The 16,518-nt window shown below is 46.1% G+C and overlaps 1 protein-coding gene across 2 annotated transcripts in view; it reads right to left on the reverse strand.

Moving 5' to 3' along the window:
• Positions 1-5,246: 5,246 nt before the first annotated feature.
• LOC143770331 (uncharacterized) overlaps positions 5,247-16,518 on the reverse strand; it is a 600,942-nt gene continuing 589,670 nt past the window's right edge. For both annotated transcript variants that reach the window (XM_077259855.1, XM_077259863.1), the window contains 2 exons: positions 7,402-7,572; positions 5,247-6,005 (listed from right to left, as the gene is read on the reverse strand). In XM_077259855.1, coding sequence (XP_077115970.1) covers positions 5,912-6,005; positions 7,402-7,572 — 265 coding nt within the window. In that variant the 3' untranslated portion in view covers positions 5,247-5,911. The remainder of the gene's footprint in view (positions 6,006-7,401; positions 7,573-16,518) is intronic.

The following is a 16,518-nucleotide window of genomic DNA, read 5'->3' on the forward strand; positions in this document are numbered from 1 at the left end:
TGAGTCTTCTGGTACATTGACCCAGACCACTACATTCCCCTTGCACTCTTACACAGCCAGAATCTGACCCTGCTGAAAGTCAGGTTCCCCTTCCCGCATACTATACCACCTTACACGGGGACAAAGAGGAAGGTGCAGATGAAAGTGCAGGTTTCTTCATCAGGTGGGGGGCATACTTGTTGGCACTGGCACAGGGCCCCACATAGTATGCAAAAGTGTCTCTGGCAGTGGGAGGCGCCGCCCGCCGTCAAACACACCGCCGTACTGAGGGGCCCTGTGCTAGTGCCAACTAGTGGGCCCCCCCTGCTTGCTCAGGATCACAGCACTTGCAAAGTTGAAATACTTATCTCTCCCTGCTCCACCGCTGTGACGTATTCCGCATTTCCTGGGCCCAAGAAAATCTTGAGCCTGCCCTACCCCCCACAACTTTAGCCAAATGACCCCCTATTTTCAATGCGTAACTATTATTATAAAGTAAATTAAGATTGACAAGCTTAAATAATAAGAATTGATGTTTTTTGCATTAAAATGGGCACTGTAGGTGTTTTCCTGTCCTCCACTCACTGACGACTTTGATTCCCCATTGACTTGCATTGGGTTTCATGTTTCAGTCGGCCCTCGACTTTACGCAATAATCGGCCGATTTCACCCAACCCAAGTTTTGTGAATGTCGGGTTTCGCGAAACCCGACTCGATCCTAAAAAAGTAACAGTCGCTCAACTCTAATTGCATCACCAGAGCCATCAATTGTATATAAATACAACACCAGAATGACCATCATTACATGAATACATCACGAGAACCACCATCAGAACAAAAGATGACACAAGAACCACCACCAGTACAGGAATACAGCACCAGAACTACCATCAGTTTTGTTGCAAACTGTATTTGTATCTGCCAAATTATGTTAGTTTATATAACTGTCCTTGTGTCTAACATATAAAAATATAGAATGCCAGGAATGAATATCGCTATTTGTCCCTGGAATTGTGTAAATGACTCCCAAACAATGAATGATTCTATATCTAACTTTGAAAGCACACTCCTTGTTGAGCCTCACCCCTAAAGTAGAACACTTTTATGAATTTTTTTTTACTTTGTGCCCCGTGCGCAGCCGACAGGGGGGCGCCAGCGGGCCGCCTGATGATGCGGCGGTCCAAGGAGGCTCCTCGTCGAGTCATACCCAGGGGTCGGCAGGGGAGGGGGAGTGGGGGCTGTCTAATTATACTCTCCTGCTCCCGTCGCGGTCCCTGCAGGTCCCTAGCTCCCCGGCACCCCAGCTTCTTCCTGTACTGAGTGGTCACATGGTACCGCTCATTACAGTAATGAATATGCGGCTCCACCTCCCATAGGGTAACGGTGACTGCTCAGTACAGTTAGAAGCTGCCGGGGAAGCAGGGACTGCACAGCGCCAGGAGCAGGTGAGTATAACGGGGAGGGGAGCACAGCATTGCATGATATTCACCTGCTCCTCGTTCCAGCCGCCACTCCATCTTCAGCGTCTTCTGCAGTGACGCTGAGGTCAGAGGGCGCAATGACGTGGTTAGTGCGCGCCCTCCGCCTGAACGTCAGTGCAGAAGACGCTGAAGATGGAGCGGCGGCTGGAAGGAGGAGCAGGTGAATATTGAAAGTGCCGGGGGCCTGAGCGACGGAGAGGTGAGTATGTGATTTTTTTTTATCGCAACAGCAAATGGGGCAAGTGTCTGTATGGAGCATCTATGGGGCCATAAAGTTTGTGCAGCACTATATGGCGCAAGTGTCTGTATGGTGCATCTTATGGGACCATAACGTTTGTTCAGTACTATAACGGGGCAAGTGTCTGTATGGAGTGGATCGCCCCCAGGCACAGGGCAGTGGGGTACTCGGTACTGGGTCCCTCTGTCTCGGTTCTGGGGATGTCATGGTGGCCCGACCCGGTCCGTGGCTCTGCTAAGGGGCGCCCAATTAAAGGTGTAGTTTGTCAAATGTTCGTGACGCCACCTGTGGTGTTCAGTCAGGGTGACCGACGCTGCTTAGGGGTCCGCTGGGGTGATATATCCAGAGCACTGCTAACAGGGCTGGCTGAATCCGGCTGGTCCGAAGGCACATCCAGAGTTCCCTTTGCAGGTGGAAATCAGTAGCCTTCCTACTAGCGCCTGTGTGTTGTAGTACTTCCCTGCTGAGCACCACGGGATAGTCCTCACAACTGTCGTGTATTTTTCTGATATTCTCTCTCCGTCCCCCAGTTGGTATGGATAGGACGACCAGTATGACGGGGTAGGCCTGGAGCTATTTTATAGGGACCCTAGAGACGCCCCTCTCCCACAATTTGCCTCCGTTGTCTTCATTAGGTTAAAGGTTGGGCAGCCAACTTGGAAATAACTGTCCTGCCTTTGATTGAAGTAATGCGTAGAGCCTATTACTCCCTTGGTGTTCCGGCCACCAGCTACGCGCCTCGTCGGGAGGCCGCCGATCTCGGGGCAGACCCTCCTCCCGGTGTTATCTCCTTGTGCTGTGATCTCATTTCTCACTCTCCACAATATACTTCGCTTCGCTGAAGTGCAGGCGCAGCTCCGTAACGTTCTATCTCATGCTAAGTCTCTGTCAGGATCCCACCCCTGACAGGGACCTCTGTCTGCAGCTCAGATGTTCCTCCTTCTCTCCCTGTCTGCCTGACAGGTCTTCTCTGGTTCTCACCCAGGCAGCTTTCTGACTAACTTCCTATCCAACCCCCAGTTTTACCCGAGTGTGAGGAGTGGCCTAATAGATAGAACCCTTTGCTCCCCCTGGTGGTTGGAGTGTGAAGTGTAGTGTGTGACTGTGATACCTGGTCAGGTGAACTCCTTTATTACCATCAGACGTACCATCACTCCCCCTGGTGGAAGAGTGACAATACTGCCACGACCAGGACTCTGGGGCGCTGCACGGAGCATCTTATGGGGCCATAACGTTTGTGCAGCACTATAACGGGGCAAGTGTCTGTATGGAGCATCTTATGGGGCCATAACATTTGTGCAGCACCATATGGGGCAAGTGTCTGTATGGAGCATCTTATGGGGCCACAACGTTTGTGCAGCATTATATGGGGCAAATGTCTGTATGGAGCATCTTATGGGGCCATAATTAACGTTTGTGCAGCACTATATGGGGCAAGTGTCTGTATGGAACATCTTATGGGGCCATAACATTTGTGCAGCACTATATGGGGCAAATGTCTGTATGGAGCATCTTATGGGACCATAATTAACATTTGTGCAGCACTATATGGGGCAAGTGTCTGTATGGAGCATCTTATGGGGCCATAATTAACGTTTGTGCAGCACTATATGGGGCAAATATCTTTATGGAGCATCTTATGGGGCCATAATCAACGTTTCTGCAGCACTATATTGGGCAAATGTGTCTATGGAGCATCTTATGGGGCCATTATTAACCTTTATGCAGGATTATATGGGGCTCCTGGTTCAATATGGATATTCAAAAACACTTAACCTACTGATGTCTCAATTAATTTTACTTTTATTGATATCTATTTTAACATTATGGGTATTCAGGAATGTACCTTAGCTTGGTCATACTGTTTCAATAGAGTTAAGGTTCAAATGGGGGAGGTTTGGGGGGGGGCGCCAAACTGATCCTTTGTCCCGGGTGCAGGAAAGGTTAGATACACCTCTGCCTGATGGTGGCGCCATTGGCTATCATCTGCCTAGGGCACCAGAATACCTTGTACCGGCCTTGTGCTTACTTGTATCATATACATAAATCTGCTTTCTAGTTACCCTCTGTATTAATGTATACCAAAAAATTTGAAATATATGATAAATTTATTTTATACATAACAGACAATCAATTGTACAATATTCCCCTTTAATCCCTTCTCAGTTTGGACAATTTTTTTTCTGTACACTTGTTTCAACTTTTTTTTTTTCATTTTCCATTGACATACCCATAAGGGCATGTTCACACTTTGCAGATTTTGCTGCGGATTTTTCCGCAGCGGATTTGGAAAAACCGCATTGAAAAACCGCTGCGGTTTTCCCTGCGGATTTTCCTGCGGTTTCTTCTGCGGGTTTTCAACAGCACTTTCCTATTGGTGCATGTTGAAAACCGCTGCGGAATCCGCAGAAAGAAGTGACATGCTCCTTTTTTTCCGCAGCAATTCCGCGCGGTTTTTAAAGGGATTTTCCGCAAAGTGGGCACAGCGGTTTTTGTTTTCCATAGGGTAACATTGTACTGTACCCTGCATGGAAAACTGCTGCGGATCCGCAGCGTCAAATCCGCAGCGGATCCGCAGCAAAAACCGCAAAGTGTGAACATAGCCTAAAGGTACCGTCACACTAAACGATATCGCTAGCGATCCGTGACGTTGCAGCGTCCTGGATAGCGATATCGTTGTGTTTGACACGCAGCAGCGATCAGGATCCTGCTGTGATATCGCTGGTCGTTGATTAAAGTTCAGAACTTTATTTGGTCGTCAGATCGCCGTGTATCGTTGTATTTGACAGCAAAAGCAACGATACCAGCGATGTTTTACAATGGTAACCAGGGTAAATATCGGGTTACTAAGCGCAGGGCTGCGCTTAGTAACCCGATGTTTACCCTGGTTACCAGTGTAAAATGTAAAAAAACAAACAGTACATACTCACCTTCTGATGTCTGTCACACGTCCCTCGCCGTCCGCTTCCTGCACTGACTGTGAGCTCCGGCCGGCCGCAAAGTGAAAGTACAGCACAGCGGTGACGTCACCACTCTGCTGTTAGGGCCGGCGTTCAGTCAGTGCAGGAAGCGGACGCCGGGGGACGCGAATGTAAGTATGTACTGTTTGTTTTTTTTACATTTTACGCTGGTAACCAGGGTAAACATCGGGTTACTAAGCGTGGCCCTGCGCTTAGCAACCCGATGTTTACCCTGGTTACCCAGGGACCTCGGCATCGTTGGTCGCTGGAGAGCGGTCTGTGTGACAGCTCTCCAGCGACCAAACAGCGACGCTGCAGCGATCGGCATCGTTGTCTGTATCGCTGCAGCGTCGCTTAGTGTGACGGGGCCTTAAGAGTTTTTCTTTAAAAAGACTCATTGTGGTGTAAAAATGACTTGGTAACATGATTCTCCAGGTCAGTATGAGTACAGCAATACCAAGTTTACACAGATTTTCTTTTCTTTTTTTCTTTATTGATTCTAGACTTAAAAAAAATCCAAAAATCGTAACAAATATATATATATATATATATATATATATATATATATATATATATTATACTGTAGATATTTATTTGATTTGATTCACAATTTTTTGAGACCAGTGACCTTTTTATTTTTCCATCGATGGAGCTGTGGGAAGGTCTGCTTTTCATTAATACTAATTTTAGCAACATATCATTTTGATCACTTTTTATTGCATTTGTGAGGTGCAGCCCCCCCCCTTCCCAGAAAACAAGCAGCAATTCTAGCATTTTGATTTCTGAATTTATTTTGGTGCTTTAGGGTTAATTTAAATTTTGATTTGAATTTTACTGACGCAGTGACACCAAATATTTTTTTAAAGACTATTTTTAATGGGTGACAAAGTGAGTGATTCCAATTTTAGTTGGTTTCTTTTTTAGATGTTAAAGGGATTCACTCTTTCTGGTAGGCATTAGGCCTTAGATACAGTTCATACAGGCAAAGTAGTTTTTCTCCAAACACATGCAGTTTTTTTGCTTTCCACAGGTTGCAACCTAATGTATATTCGTCAATCGCAGAAGGAGGATTGGGATGAGAGAAGGTGTCCTCCAACAGTGCGCCTCCGGGATCGCGCATCTGAAATACTGCCGTTAGAAATTGATAGTAGCATGTAAAGAGTTAATAGCATGTTGTAGGTGAGCTCCATACACAGGCAACCAGTGCATGTAAATTTTCACTTCCGGTAATCTCTGATGATTAATAAAGGTTTCTAGCGAAGGTTAACATTCAGGTATGGTTTTTTGGTAATCAGTTTTCTTAAAATTTCTTCATTCTGTTCTTCAAAAAATTCATTTTCCACCATCCTAAGAAAACAAAATCATTTATATTAGTGTGAATTGGCAGGACACCAGTCACTGTTCATAGTCACTTTTCTACCAGAAAAATGTAGGAAGCTTTCACCAGTGAGTGTAACTCGAAGGTTTATGGTCTTTTTAACTTTTCTAATTGACAAAGTGTTGGCTGTTGTGGAGTGGGCTTAAAAGGATTGTCCATGGAAACAGAATGAATGATTTGTTGATCGGTGGGAGTCTAACTGTTGTGACCCGCTCTGATCCAAAAAACAGGGAATTTTTACCCCCTTGGAATGGAACAGCAGTGAGACATGTGCTTTGTCCATTGAGTGTTGACCTTTTTCTAGTAGGACCATAAAAATATAAGGAGCAGCAGTCAGACAGTCCACTCCTTTTTGTAGCAAGGATACAAGTACCCTGTCAAGAATAAAATGTCCCCATTCTGCCGATCGGTACAGGTTTCCGTAGTTGGACCCCCACCAATCATCATGCTATCACTTATCCTCTGGACTGGTGATAACTTGTTTTCACTGGAAAACCTCTTTAATGCTACATTTACACATCCGTTTCCCATGGCCATGTGCTCTCCATTTTATCCTTGGACAGCACACTGACCCATAGAGTTTCATAATTCCACACATACAAGCAATGTTAAACAGTCTTGAGGAAGGTATCTGTTTGATGTAGAATGTGTCAACCTTCCTTTTATGAAGTAAAAGTGTATTTTTAATATTTGCTTTCTCCATATGAAGATTTCACTTCATGACTTGTGTAAAACCATAACAAATTGCACAAAACATACTGCTTTCATTAATAAAATCAGGATTATACAGCTATTCTAGCATGGGTTTTAAAGTAAGTCCACCATCATCATCAGGTGTAAGATCTCTCTATTAATGTATGCAGTTTGTTTTGTGATATCTGGATGTAGAGAAAGATAAGACTAGTCCGGCATTGGCCTCAGAAGGCTTCTCCCTGTGCCACTTCAGGTGATTGACAGATCTCTTGCTAAGAAGACACATTGGAGAGAACTGTCAATCACCCATAGCAGAATGGGGAGGAGCCAGCCAGGAGTGGCGCCTGGTTAGTCTACTCTTTCTCTACGGTCCCTGGCCGGCTCTTTAAACTACACACCCTCTAAAACACCAAAGTATTTAAGAGAAAAATATACCTGGCTACAATCATGCAGCCAGGCTCTGATTCATACTTCTAGTAGTTTGGGCACCATGGATCGAGCGACAGCTACCTTTAAGGTGCAAAATGATCAGGTATGGAGAGATGTCACATACAGCATTGAGGTGAAATCAGCAGTTAATCTCATAGAAATAACAATGGTGCAAAGCAGAAAATAGAATATAATCCATTAACTACAGAACTAAGACTTATGGAAGACATAGTTTATACTCACTCCAAAGTGTCTATCTGGCAGTCTGGACTGGACAGAGCCTCCAACAAATCACGTAAGTGAGGACCAGACAGATGGTTGTAAGACAGAACAAGTGTCTTCAGGGACCGGTTATTCCTTATTCCAGATGCCAACTGGATGCAGGAAATGTCTGGTAGATCATTGTTATCCAATCTGTAAGAATATGAAGATAAGATGTGGGTGAGGGATCCACAGAGCGATAGTATAAAATCTGTAAATTAGGAATGGGGAGACAAAATGTCCAAGACTGTTAGTAAAATACATAAATGTCATCAGCCGCCTCTAGTGTGTGGTGGAGGTCAGGAATGGCAGCAGTTATATAAAATATCCATCGGTCCAGTCACCCAATATTCCATTTGTGTAGTCATTAACTAGTGGATGAAAAATAGAACTTGTTGAGATGGTGGTGTGGCGACCCAGGGTCCTGGTTGTCACAGTAGCATTGCTCTCCTCACGGGGAGAGTGATGTTACGTTTGGAAGCGAAAGATAACTCTCATCAGGTAATCACAATGCACACAACATGTTCACACTCCAGGCCACAAGGGGGAGCTTGTGATCCTATTTTCTAGGTGACTCCCCTGCATATGATATATATTGTGGTTTGGAGGGAAATGGACAGAACAGTTAGTAGCTGACAGAGTTCAGTCAGGGCCAGACAGCAGTCTGAGGCCAGAGAAGGTGTAACGAGCTGTGTAGCCGCAGTGCTGCAGCTCCAGGAAAGAGAAAACATACAGAAGGAAAGGACATTGTTCAGTGAACATGAAGGGGAACGAAGCAAAAGGAGAAAGACATCAGGGGAGACCAGCCACGAGCAGGCTGCCTCCTTCTGAAGCGCAGATAACTGGTAGCCGGGACATCAAGGTTGTAAGGAACTCCATGACTTACATCAGAGACCGGCAGGACAGCTGAAATGCAAGTTACCTGTCTGAATTAATACCCAGGAGGCACAGTGACACAAATAGAGCCTGGGGCATGCTAGAGTCCCTATAAACCGGCTCAAGTCACCAGTCATACGGGTTATGTCCTATCCTATATGGGGGACAAAGAGAACAACTGTGAGGACCTTATGTGAAGCCTTAGGCAGTAAGTGACTACAACACCACCGCACTAGAGGAAGGCTTTTAACTCCACCTGGTAACGGGGACTCTGGATTCACTTCCAAACCGACCAGACCCTGCCTGCCCTGTGATCTGGTACCCTGGACTGTGGCTGCCTAAAGTCTTCAGTAAACCAAGTAAAGAGATTGCAACCCTGTGTCCTCGTTCATTACTGTGCCATTCACCATCTTCCATCTACACATCGGGAGCCCTGGGGATATACTTCACCTGTGGGAAGTAATACCATCTAGTTGCCATAACATCACCCCAGAGGACCCCTTAAAGCAGCGTCGGGCCCCACTGACCGAATACCACAGGTGGTGTCACGAACATAAACTTTATTCCCTTTAAAGACCTTTCCCTTTTACATGGGCGCCCAGGGCTACGGACAATGCTAACAATACTTATTGTCTATTGTAGATGAAAGCCAGAAAGAGTATGTGCTCCTGTAGATGGCAAGCCCTGCATCAAGTGGCCTCTTCTCCTCTTCCTCCACCTTAACATCACATGCAGTACAGTCTTTGTAGATCCGACTTGGTGTGAACCCAAGGGTACACAGCTGAGTACCTCAGCAGAATAGATGAATAAGGAGGAAGACACGGAGGTTACGATGCATCTTCTCGCACAGACACAGAGTGATGCAACCATGACTGAATCCTCAGCCACAACTCTGGCTGTGGCCAGCTCTGGTCGCAAGTCTGCAGGTCACAGGGGAGGAAAAGATTGCCTAGCCTGGGCCTTTTTTAAGACCGTAAAAGATGACACAACTCCTGTTATCTGCCAAATTTGCAAAAAAAAAACCAAACAGTAGAGGCAAAAATTGCAATAATTTGACAACTACGTGCATGAACCAACCAAAACAAAGCAATGGGAGCATATGCCATACGTAAAACTATAGAATTTTTATTAATAATTGATTAAAAAATATTAAATGGAGTAAAACATGAAAATACAAATTTAAAAATACTGCCTACTAGAACAGTATTCAGATACCCAAAAGACCAATGTCTTCAGGGAGATAGAGCCTAAAGGTACCTTCACACTAAGCTACTTTGCAGCGAGAACGACGACGATCCGTGACGTTGCAGCGTCCTGGTTAGCGATATTGTGTTTGACACGCAGCAGCGATCTGGATCCCATTGTGATATCGCTGGTCGGAGCTAGAAGTCCACAACTTTATTTCGTCGCTTGATCACCCGCTGTCATCGCCGGATCGGCGTGTGTGACGCCGATCCAGCGATGTGTTCACTTGTAACCAGGGTAAACATCGGGTAACTAAGCGCAGGGCCGCGCTTAGTAACCCGATATTTACCCTGGTTACCATTGTAAAAGTAAAAAAAAAAACTAGTGCATACTCACCTTCTGATGTCTGTCACGTCCCCCGGCGTCCACAGGGTTACGCGCTGCTGCTCAGAGCTTCCTGCACTGAATGTGTCAGCGCCGGCAGTAAAGTAGAGCACAGCGGTGACGTCACCGTCAGTAGCAAACATTAGCAGCAAGTAATAAGGTAAAGTGACGTGTATTTTTATGAAAAATAGCATACCACCTAGCTTATGGCAGTACAGATTCCCAAAAATGCGTGTTTCGCGTTCTGCTTCTTCCTGGGGGGGGGTTTCCTATCATGCATAACATGCTTGATCAATATGTCTTAGTCTGGGAATATCACTGCACTATAATGCCAGTTATTGGGCCTCGCCAATCACCGGTCTTCCCATCAACCTCATCTGCTGCTTCTTCCTCCTCCACCAAGTATGCTCAGACAGGTCTATGTCCGCAGAAACTCCACTTGTTTACCCCCTACAGTCGGGGTGAGTGAGAGCTGTTTTTGTGTCATTTAGCACCACACATCTTTCTCAATCCACCATACCAACTGCCCCAGCACCTCATTCACAGTCCAACAGTTTGTCGTATTAACTCTTCTCCCACCTCTATCAGCACAGGAGCCAGCCCTCGGTCCCTCGGTCAATTAAAATTAAAGACGTCCAGCATGAGCAAGTACGATTACTATCATTATCATCATTTTTGTTTGTTCTTTCTGCAATGCCTAAAGTGACAAACTATACTATAACTGATAACAGCATTTGTCAGTAAAGACAAGATCCATCACCAACTGCAAAGTTACTGTTCAGTAACCTGAATATTAATGCCTATGGCAGATCTGTAAACTGTTCTAGTTATAATATTGATGTGCTACATTTGATATATTGTTTGTTCTAAATTTAAAGCTTTAGGCTATGTTCACACGTTCAGGATTTCCATCCTTTTTTTTTCCTGACTGAAACTGCAGGTCTCTGCAGAAAACGCAGGTGCGTTTTTGGTGCGTTTTTGGTGCGTTTTTGGTGCGTTTTTTGGTGCGTTTTTTAGTGCGTTTTTTGATGCAGTTTTGTCTGCAGATTGTCTGTGTTTGACAGAAATAAAGTTTACTGCAGTGGGGGGGGGAAAAAAAAAAATGATGTCATTTCCTTGTCCAACCCTTTTCTTCTTCCATCCTCCATTTTGGAACTTAACACACCAAAATGAGTGGACGTGTTTGTAATGACAGCGCTCTGCAGAGTGCTGAGAGTAGGCCAGATGACAGCCCGCGGATCCAGCTCCGCACACCACACCGGATTGCGATCCTGGGGTTGATTCTTCACGTATTTAAGTGCCACGTGCCACGTATTTAAGTGCCACGTATAAGTGCCATGTGCCACGTATTTAAGTGCCACGTGCCACGTATTTAAGTGCCACGTGCCACGTATTTAAGTGCCACGTGCCACGTATTTAAGTGCCACGTATAAGTGCCACGTGCCACGTATTTAAGTGCCACGTGCCACGTATTTAAGTGCCACGTATTTAAGTACCACGTATTTAAGTGCCACGTGCCACGTATTTAAGTGCCACGTATTTAAGTGCCACGTATAAGTGCCATGTGCCACGTATCACGTATAAGTGACACGTATCACGTATAAGTGACACGTATCACGTATTTAAGTGCCACGTATCACGTACAAGTGCCACGTGCCACGTATTTAAGTGCCACGTATCCCGTATTTAAGTGCCACGTCTTTCATTTGCACGTATTTTTCCTATTGTAAGGTGGCATTAATCCCGGTTAATAATGGAGAGGCGTTAATAAGACGCCTATCCATTATTAATCCTATTAAAGGGTTAAATGGCGGAAAAAATTGGCGTGGGCTCCCGCGCAATTTTCTCCGCCAGAATGGTAAAGCCAGTGACTGAGGGCAGATATTAATAGCCAGAAGAGGGTCCATGGTTATTGGCCCCCCCTGGCTACAAACATCTGCCCCCAGCCACCCCAGAAAAGGCACATCTGGAAGATGCGCCTATTCTGGCACTTGGCCACTCTCTTCCCACTCCCGTGTAGCGGTGGGATATGGGGTAATGAGGGGTTAATGCCACCTTGCTATTGTAAGGTGGCATTAAGCCCGGTTAATAATGGAGAGGCGTCAATAAGACGCCTATCCATTATTAATCCAATGAAAGGGTTAAAAAAAAAAACACAAACACTAGAAAAAAAATATTTTAATGAAATAAAGACACCCACTTTTTGACCATATTTTATTGTACACTCAATCCGTCCTGAAGACCCTCGACCTGAAAAAGACGCAAAATAAAAAAACAAATTCATACTCCCTGGCCCTGTCCGCAGAAATCCATCGAGGGTCCCACGAAGATCTTCCATGGAGAACAGACACATCCAGAGATATGTCTGCTCTCCACGGCTGCAGCAACACACTGACAGGAGCCATAGTTCCTGTCGGTGTGTCACTGCGCATGCGCGAGCGAGTTAACCGGCGGTCATTGACCCCGGCTCTCTCGCTTAACGGCAGTGCTGCGTGGGAAAGTTCAACGCAGCTGTACTGCCGTTAACCGAGACGCCGGAGCCATTGAGCTCCGGGACAGTACGCGATACACTGCTAGGAGCTTCGCTCCTGGCAGTGTATCGCCGGAGAGCAGCCGATCGGCGTGGGACACTCGTTTTATGGATTCTGCGGACAGGGAGTATGGATTTGATTTTTTATTTTGTGATTTTTTTCCTGGAGGATCGAGGGCTTCGCCTACAAGTGTGGTGTATGGTGAGTATATACTCTATGTTATGTGTTGTATGTACTGTACTGTGTGTCATGTATGTGTATTGTGTGTTTGTGTTTGGTGTGAACTTTAGTATTGTGCTAAGTCGCCGGACACAGGGACAACTCTCCCATCCTAAATACCGGATGGGAGTAGTAGTCCGATACGGCGACTTAGCACAATAGAGGCATATCGTCGCATGGGGACGGACACACAGACTTACCAAATCAATCAGACGCCCTACATCGATCCCCATGCGACGGTATGCCTCCATGATGACAGTCTCTTCGTGACACAGTCGGGACCACACACGCCGCCCACGGACTTCCGCCCACGCACTTCCGCCCGCTCCCCCGCACTTCCTGCAGCAGCGGTTCTGCACATCAAACCACAGTAAAACACGCAGATATATTTTTGATCTGCGTGTTTTACTGCGATTTTGACCTCACAATGGAGGTCTATGGGTGCAGAACCGCTGCGGTTCAGGAAGAAGAATTGACATGCTCCTTCTTTTTTCCGGGAGCTATTCAGCACGGCTTTTTTTTTAAATTTCCGGACCATGTGCACAGTGTGTCCTGTTTTCCATAGGGTACAGTGTACTGTACCCTGCATGGAAAACAGCTGCGGAACCGCAGCGGCAAAACCGCCGCGGTTCCGCGGTAAAAAACGCACTGTGTGAACATGGCCTTATTCTTTTTTGAGCTTTTAGGCCGGTTTCACATTTGCGGTTGTGTCTGCAGCGTTTCTCCCGCAAATATCGGCTTGCGTTGTGTATTCCAATATTTAACATTAGGGACGCATGCGTCTGCGATCGGTTGCTTTTTGCCGCGTTTGACGGCGCATGTGTCGTTTCGTCGTTTGCGGTTTGGCGCAGTAAATGCTACATGTAGTAATTTTAGAGGCGTCAATTTGCCGCCTAGAAACGTATGCGGTCGATTGCGTAAGGAATGCGGCAAAAAAACGCATTGCTGTCTATGTGAACCCATGCGTTCACAAGCACATGTGCAGCGCCCCAGAGTCCTGGTCGTTGCAGTAATGTCGTTCATCCACCAGGGGGAGCAATATTACGTCTGATGGCAATAAAGGAGATCTTCTGTCCAGGTATCACAACGACACACAACACATTTCACACTCCAGGCCACCAGGGGGAGCAAAGGTTCTATCTACTAGGCCACTCCTCACATATAGGTAAAACTGGTTGGTTGGTTGGTTGGTTAGGAAGTTAGACAGAAGCTGACTGGGCTTCACTCAGACAGTCAGAGCCCGACGGAGTTTGGCAGAAGCTGGCTGGAGTGAGCTCCAGCCAGATCCAGACTGTGGAGGACGAGGGTCCACGGAGCTGCGCCTGCCCCACGTGCGGCAGCATCCAAAGAAAGAGACATTGAAAGGAAGCGTGTTGTAGTGAGTGAGAAACGAAGTCATAGCAAAAAGGAGAGGAATAGCAGAAGGAGTTCTGACCTGTGAGAGGCTGCCTCCTTCTGAAGCGCAGAAATACCGGTGGCCGGAACAACGAGGGAGTAATAGTCTCTACGCTTTACTTCAGAGACAAGCAGGACAGTCAATTCCAAGTTGGCTGCCCGATCTTAATACCTAAGAAGACACGGTGGCAACTTGTGGGGGTCGGGGCGTCTCTAGGGTCCCTATAAATAAGCCTCAGGCCATCAGTCATACGGGTTTTGTTCTATCCGACTACGGGGAACAGTGAGAGGAGTAATAACAGTGAGGACCTCATTAGAGCTTATGCAAGTGGGAACCTACTGTGTTAATGTGCGCATAGGAAGGCTATTGAATTACACCTGGATAAGGGGACTCTGGATTTGCCTTCAGACCGGCCGGACTCTGCCTACCCTGTGATCCGGTGCCCAGGACTGTGGACACTGAAGCCTTCAGTAAAAGGTAAAGAGACTGCAACCTTGTGTCCTCATTCTTCACTGCACATCACGCCATCCACCATCTACACTTCTGGGAAGCCCTGGGGATACACTTCACCTGTGGGAAGGTATACCATTTTGCTGCCATAACATCACCCCAGCGGACCCCTAAGCAGCGTCGGTCATCCTGACCGAATACCACAGGTGGCGTCACGAACACTTCCCCTTTAAAGACCTTTCCCAAAATCATAAAAATTACTCCTTTCTTTATTGGATGTCCCTCAAAGGGCCACAGACCGGGTCAGCCACCGTGACATCCACCGAACCAAAGGACCCGGTACCGAGTACCCCATTGCCCCTTGCGTGGGGGCGATCCACATGCGTTTGCTTGCGTTTGTGAACGCATGCGTTGCACCAGAGAAAAACCTGTCTAGACACTGATAAGCCACCCCCCACATACAAGGTGATAAAGGGAGGGAGTGGACATTTGCAGGTCACTACTCAGCAGACAGCCAAGCAGAGCAGACAGACCAAAGCACCTTGGAGGAAACAAGCCTCTGAACTATGTGAATATATCCTAGCCAATGCCTTTATTTTCTATTTTCTGTCTCTACATGTCCTAATTTCTGCCATTTCTTTCTTTCTGCATGCATCAGTATGTCTTCTTCTTCTGATGAGGAGCAACGTCCTGGGCCTTCTGAAGCCGAACATGTCAGTGAAGTGAGTACTCACCTCCTCAGATTGGTAAGTATTCACTGTACATGTGTCAGAAATAGTGAATTCATGAGGCTGTTATATGTGCATCATGAATTCATTATTTCTGACACCTGACTTGATGAGTATAGATCTGTTTTGTATGACAGTCATTGTCTCTTCAGTCTGTGTCCAATGGATACTGCAGAACAGAATCCGGACACAATGACGTCAACAACCTTTAAAACAACATGGCTGCCGTCACATTAACATTATGTGGTCAGTATTTTATATCAGTATGTGTAAGCCAAAACAAGGATTGGAACAATTAGAGGAAAATTATAATAATAACATATCTAGCACCTCAGCTATTATCACCCACTCCTGGTTTTAGATTACAAATACTGATATGAAATACAGACCAAATACTGCTAGTGTGATGACAGCCTTGGCTTGTAGAGGACATAGGAGACACGGTCAAGACACCAAAAAATAAAGTTTATTAACGAGAAATATTAGTAACATTTTAGAAAATAACTGGTACAGATAAAATCCCAACAGGACATTTACACAACATTGTCCTGCCATGACACACGCCCAATATCCGAATCAAAAAAGGCAGCAAATTGGTCCCGCATGTGGCCAACTTCAGATGTTGACCGCAGCGGGTGATGTTGGTAATCGGGCAGTGGGTGTGCAACTGGTTCATCCAGTTCAATGTTGGGCCGCTCCTTAGCCATTATGTAATTGTGCAGAACCACACAAGCTTTGACCACCTCGTCGACTGTCTCCATTTTTAGATTAATGGCTGATGCAAGAATGCGCCATTTTGAGACTAGAATCCCAAAGGTACCCTCTACTGTTCTTCGTGCCCTGGTCAGTCTGTAGTTAAAAATTCTTTTAGTGTGGTTCAAGTCCCGACTGGAATATGGCTTCAGTAGGTTTTCACACATCTGAAAGGCCTCATCACCAACCATAACAAATGGCATTGGTGGACCTTGAGTGTTGGGGAGCGGTCGTGGCCATAGAAAATTAACATTTTTGCCATACACACGGCGGCCCATATCAGAGTTCTTAAAAGTCTGGGAATCATTGCCACGGCCAAAAGCTCCAATGTCCACGGCGATGAAGCGACAGTCCGCATTGGCTATTGCCATGAGCACAACAGAAAAATATTTTTTATAATTGAAGTACTCCGATCCTGTTCTGGCTGGTTTGATAATGCGGATGTGCTTTCCATCCACTGCTCCCAAACAGTTGGGGAAATCACACACACTCCAGAATTTTTCCGCAATTTCAATCCACATGTCGACGGTGGGTAGGGGTATAAACTCATCCCGGAGTACATTCCACAAAGCCCGGC

This window comes from Ranitomeya variabilis, chromosome 1 (assembly GCF_051348905.1).
Source record: "Ranitomeya variabilis isolate aRanVar5 chromosome 1, aRanVar5.hap1, whole genome shotgun sequence".
Classification (NCBI taxonomy): Eukaryota; Metazoa; Chordata; class Amphibia; order Anura; family Dendrobatidae; genus Ranitomeya; species Ranitomeya variabilis.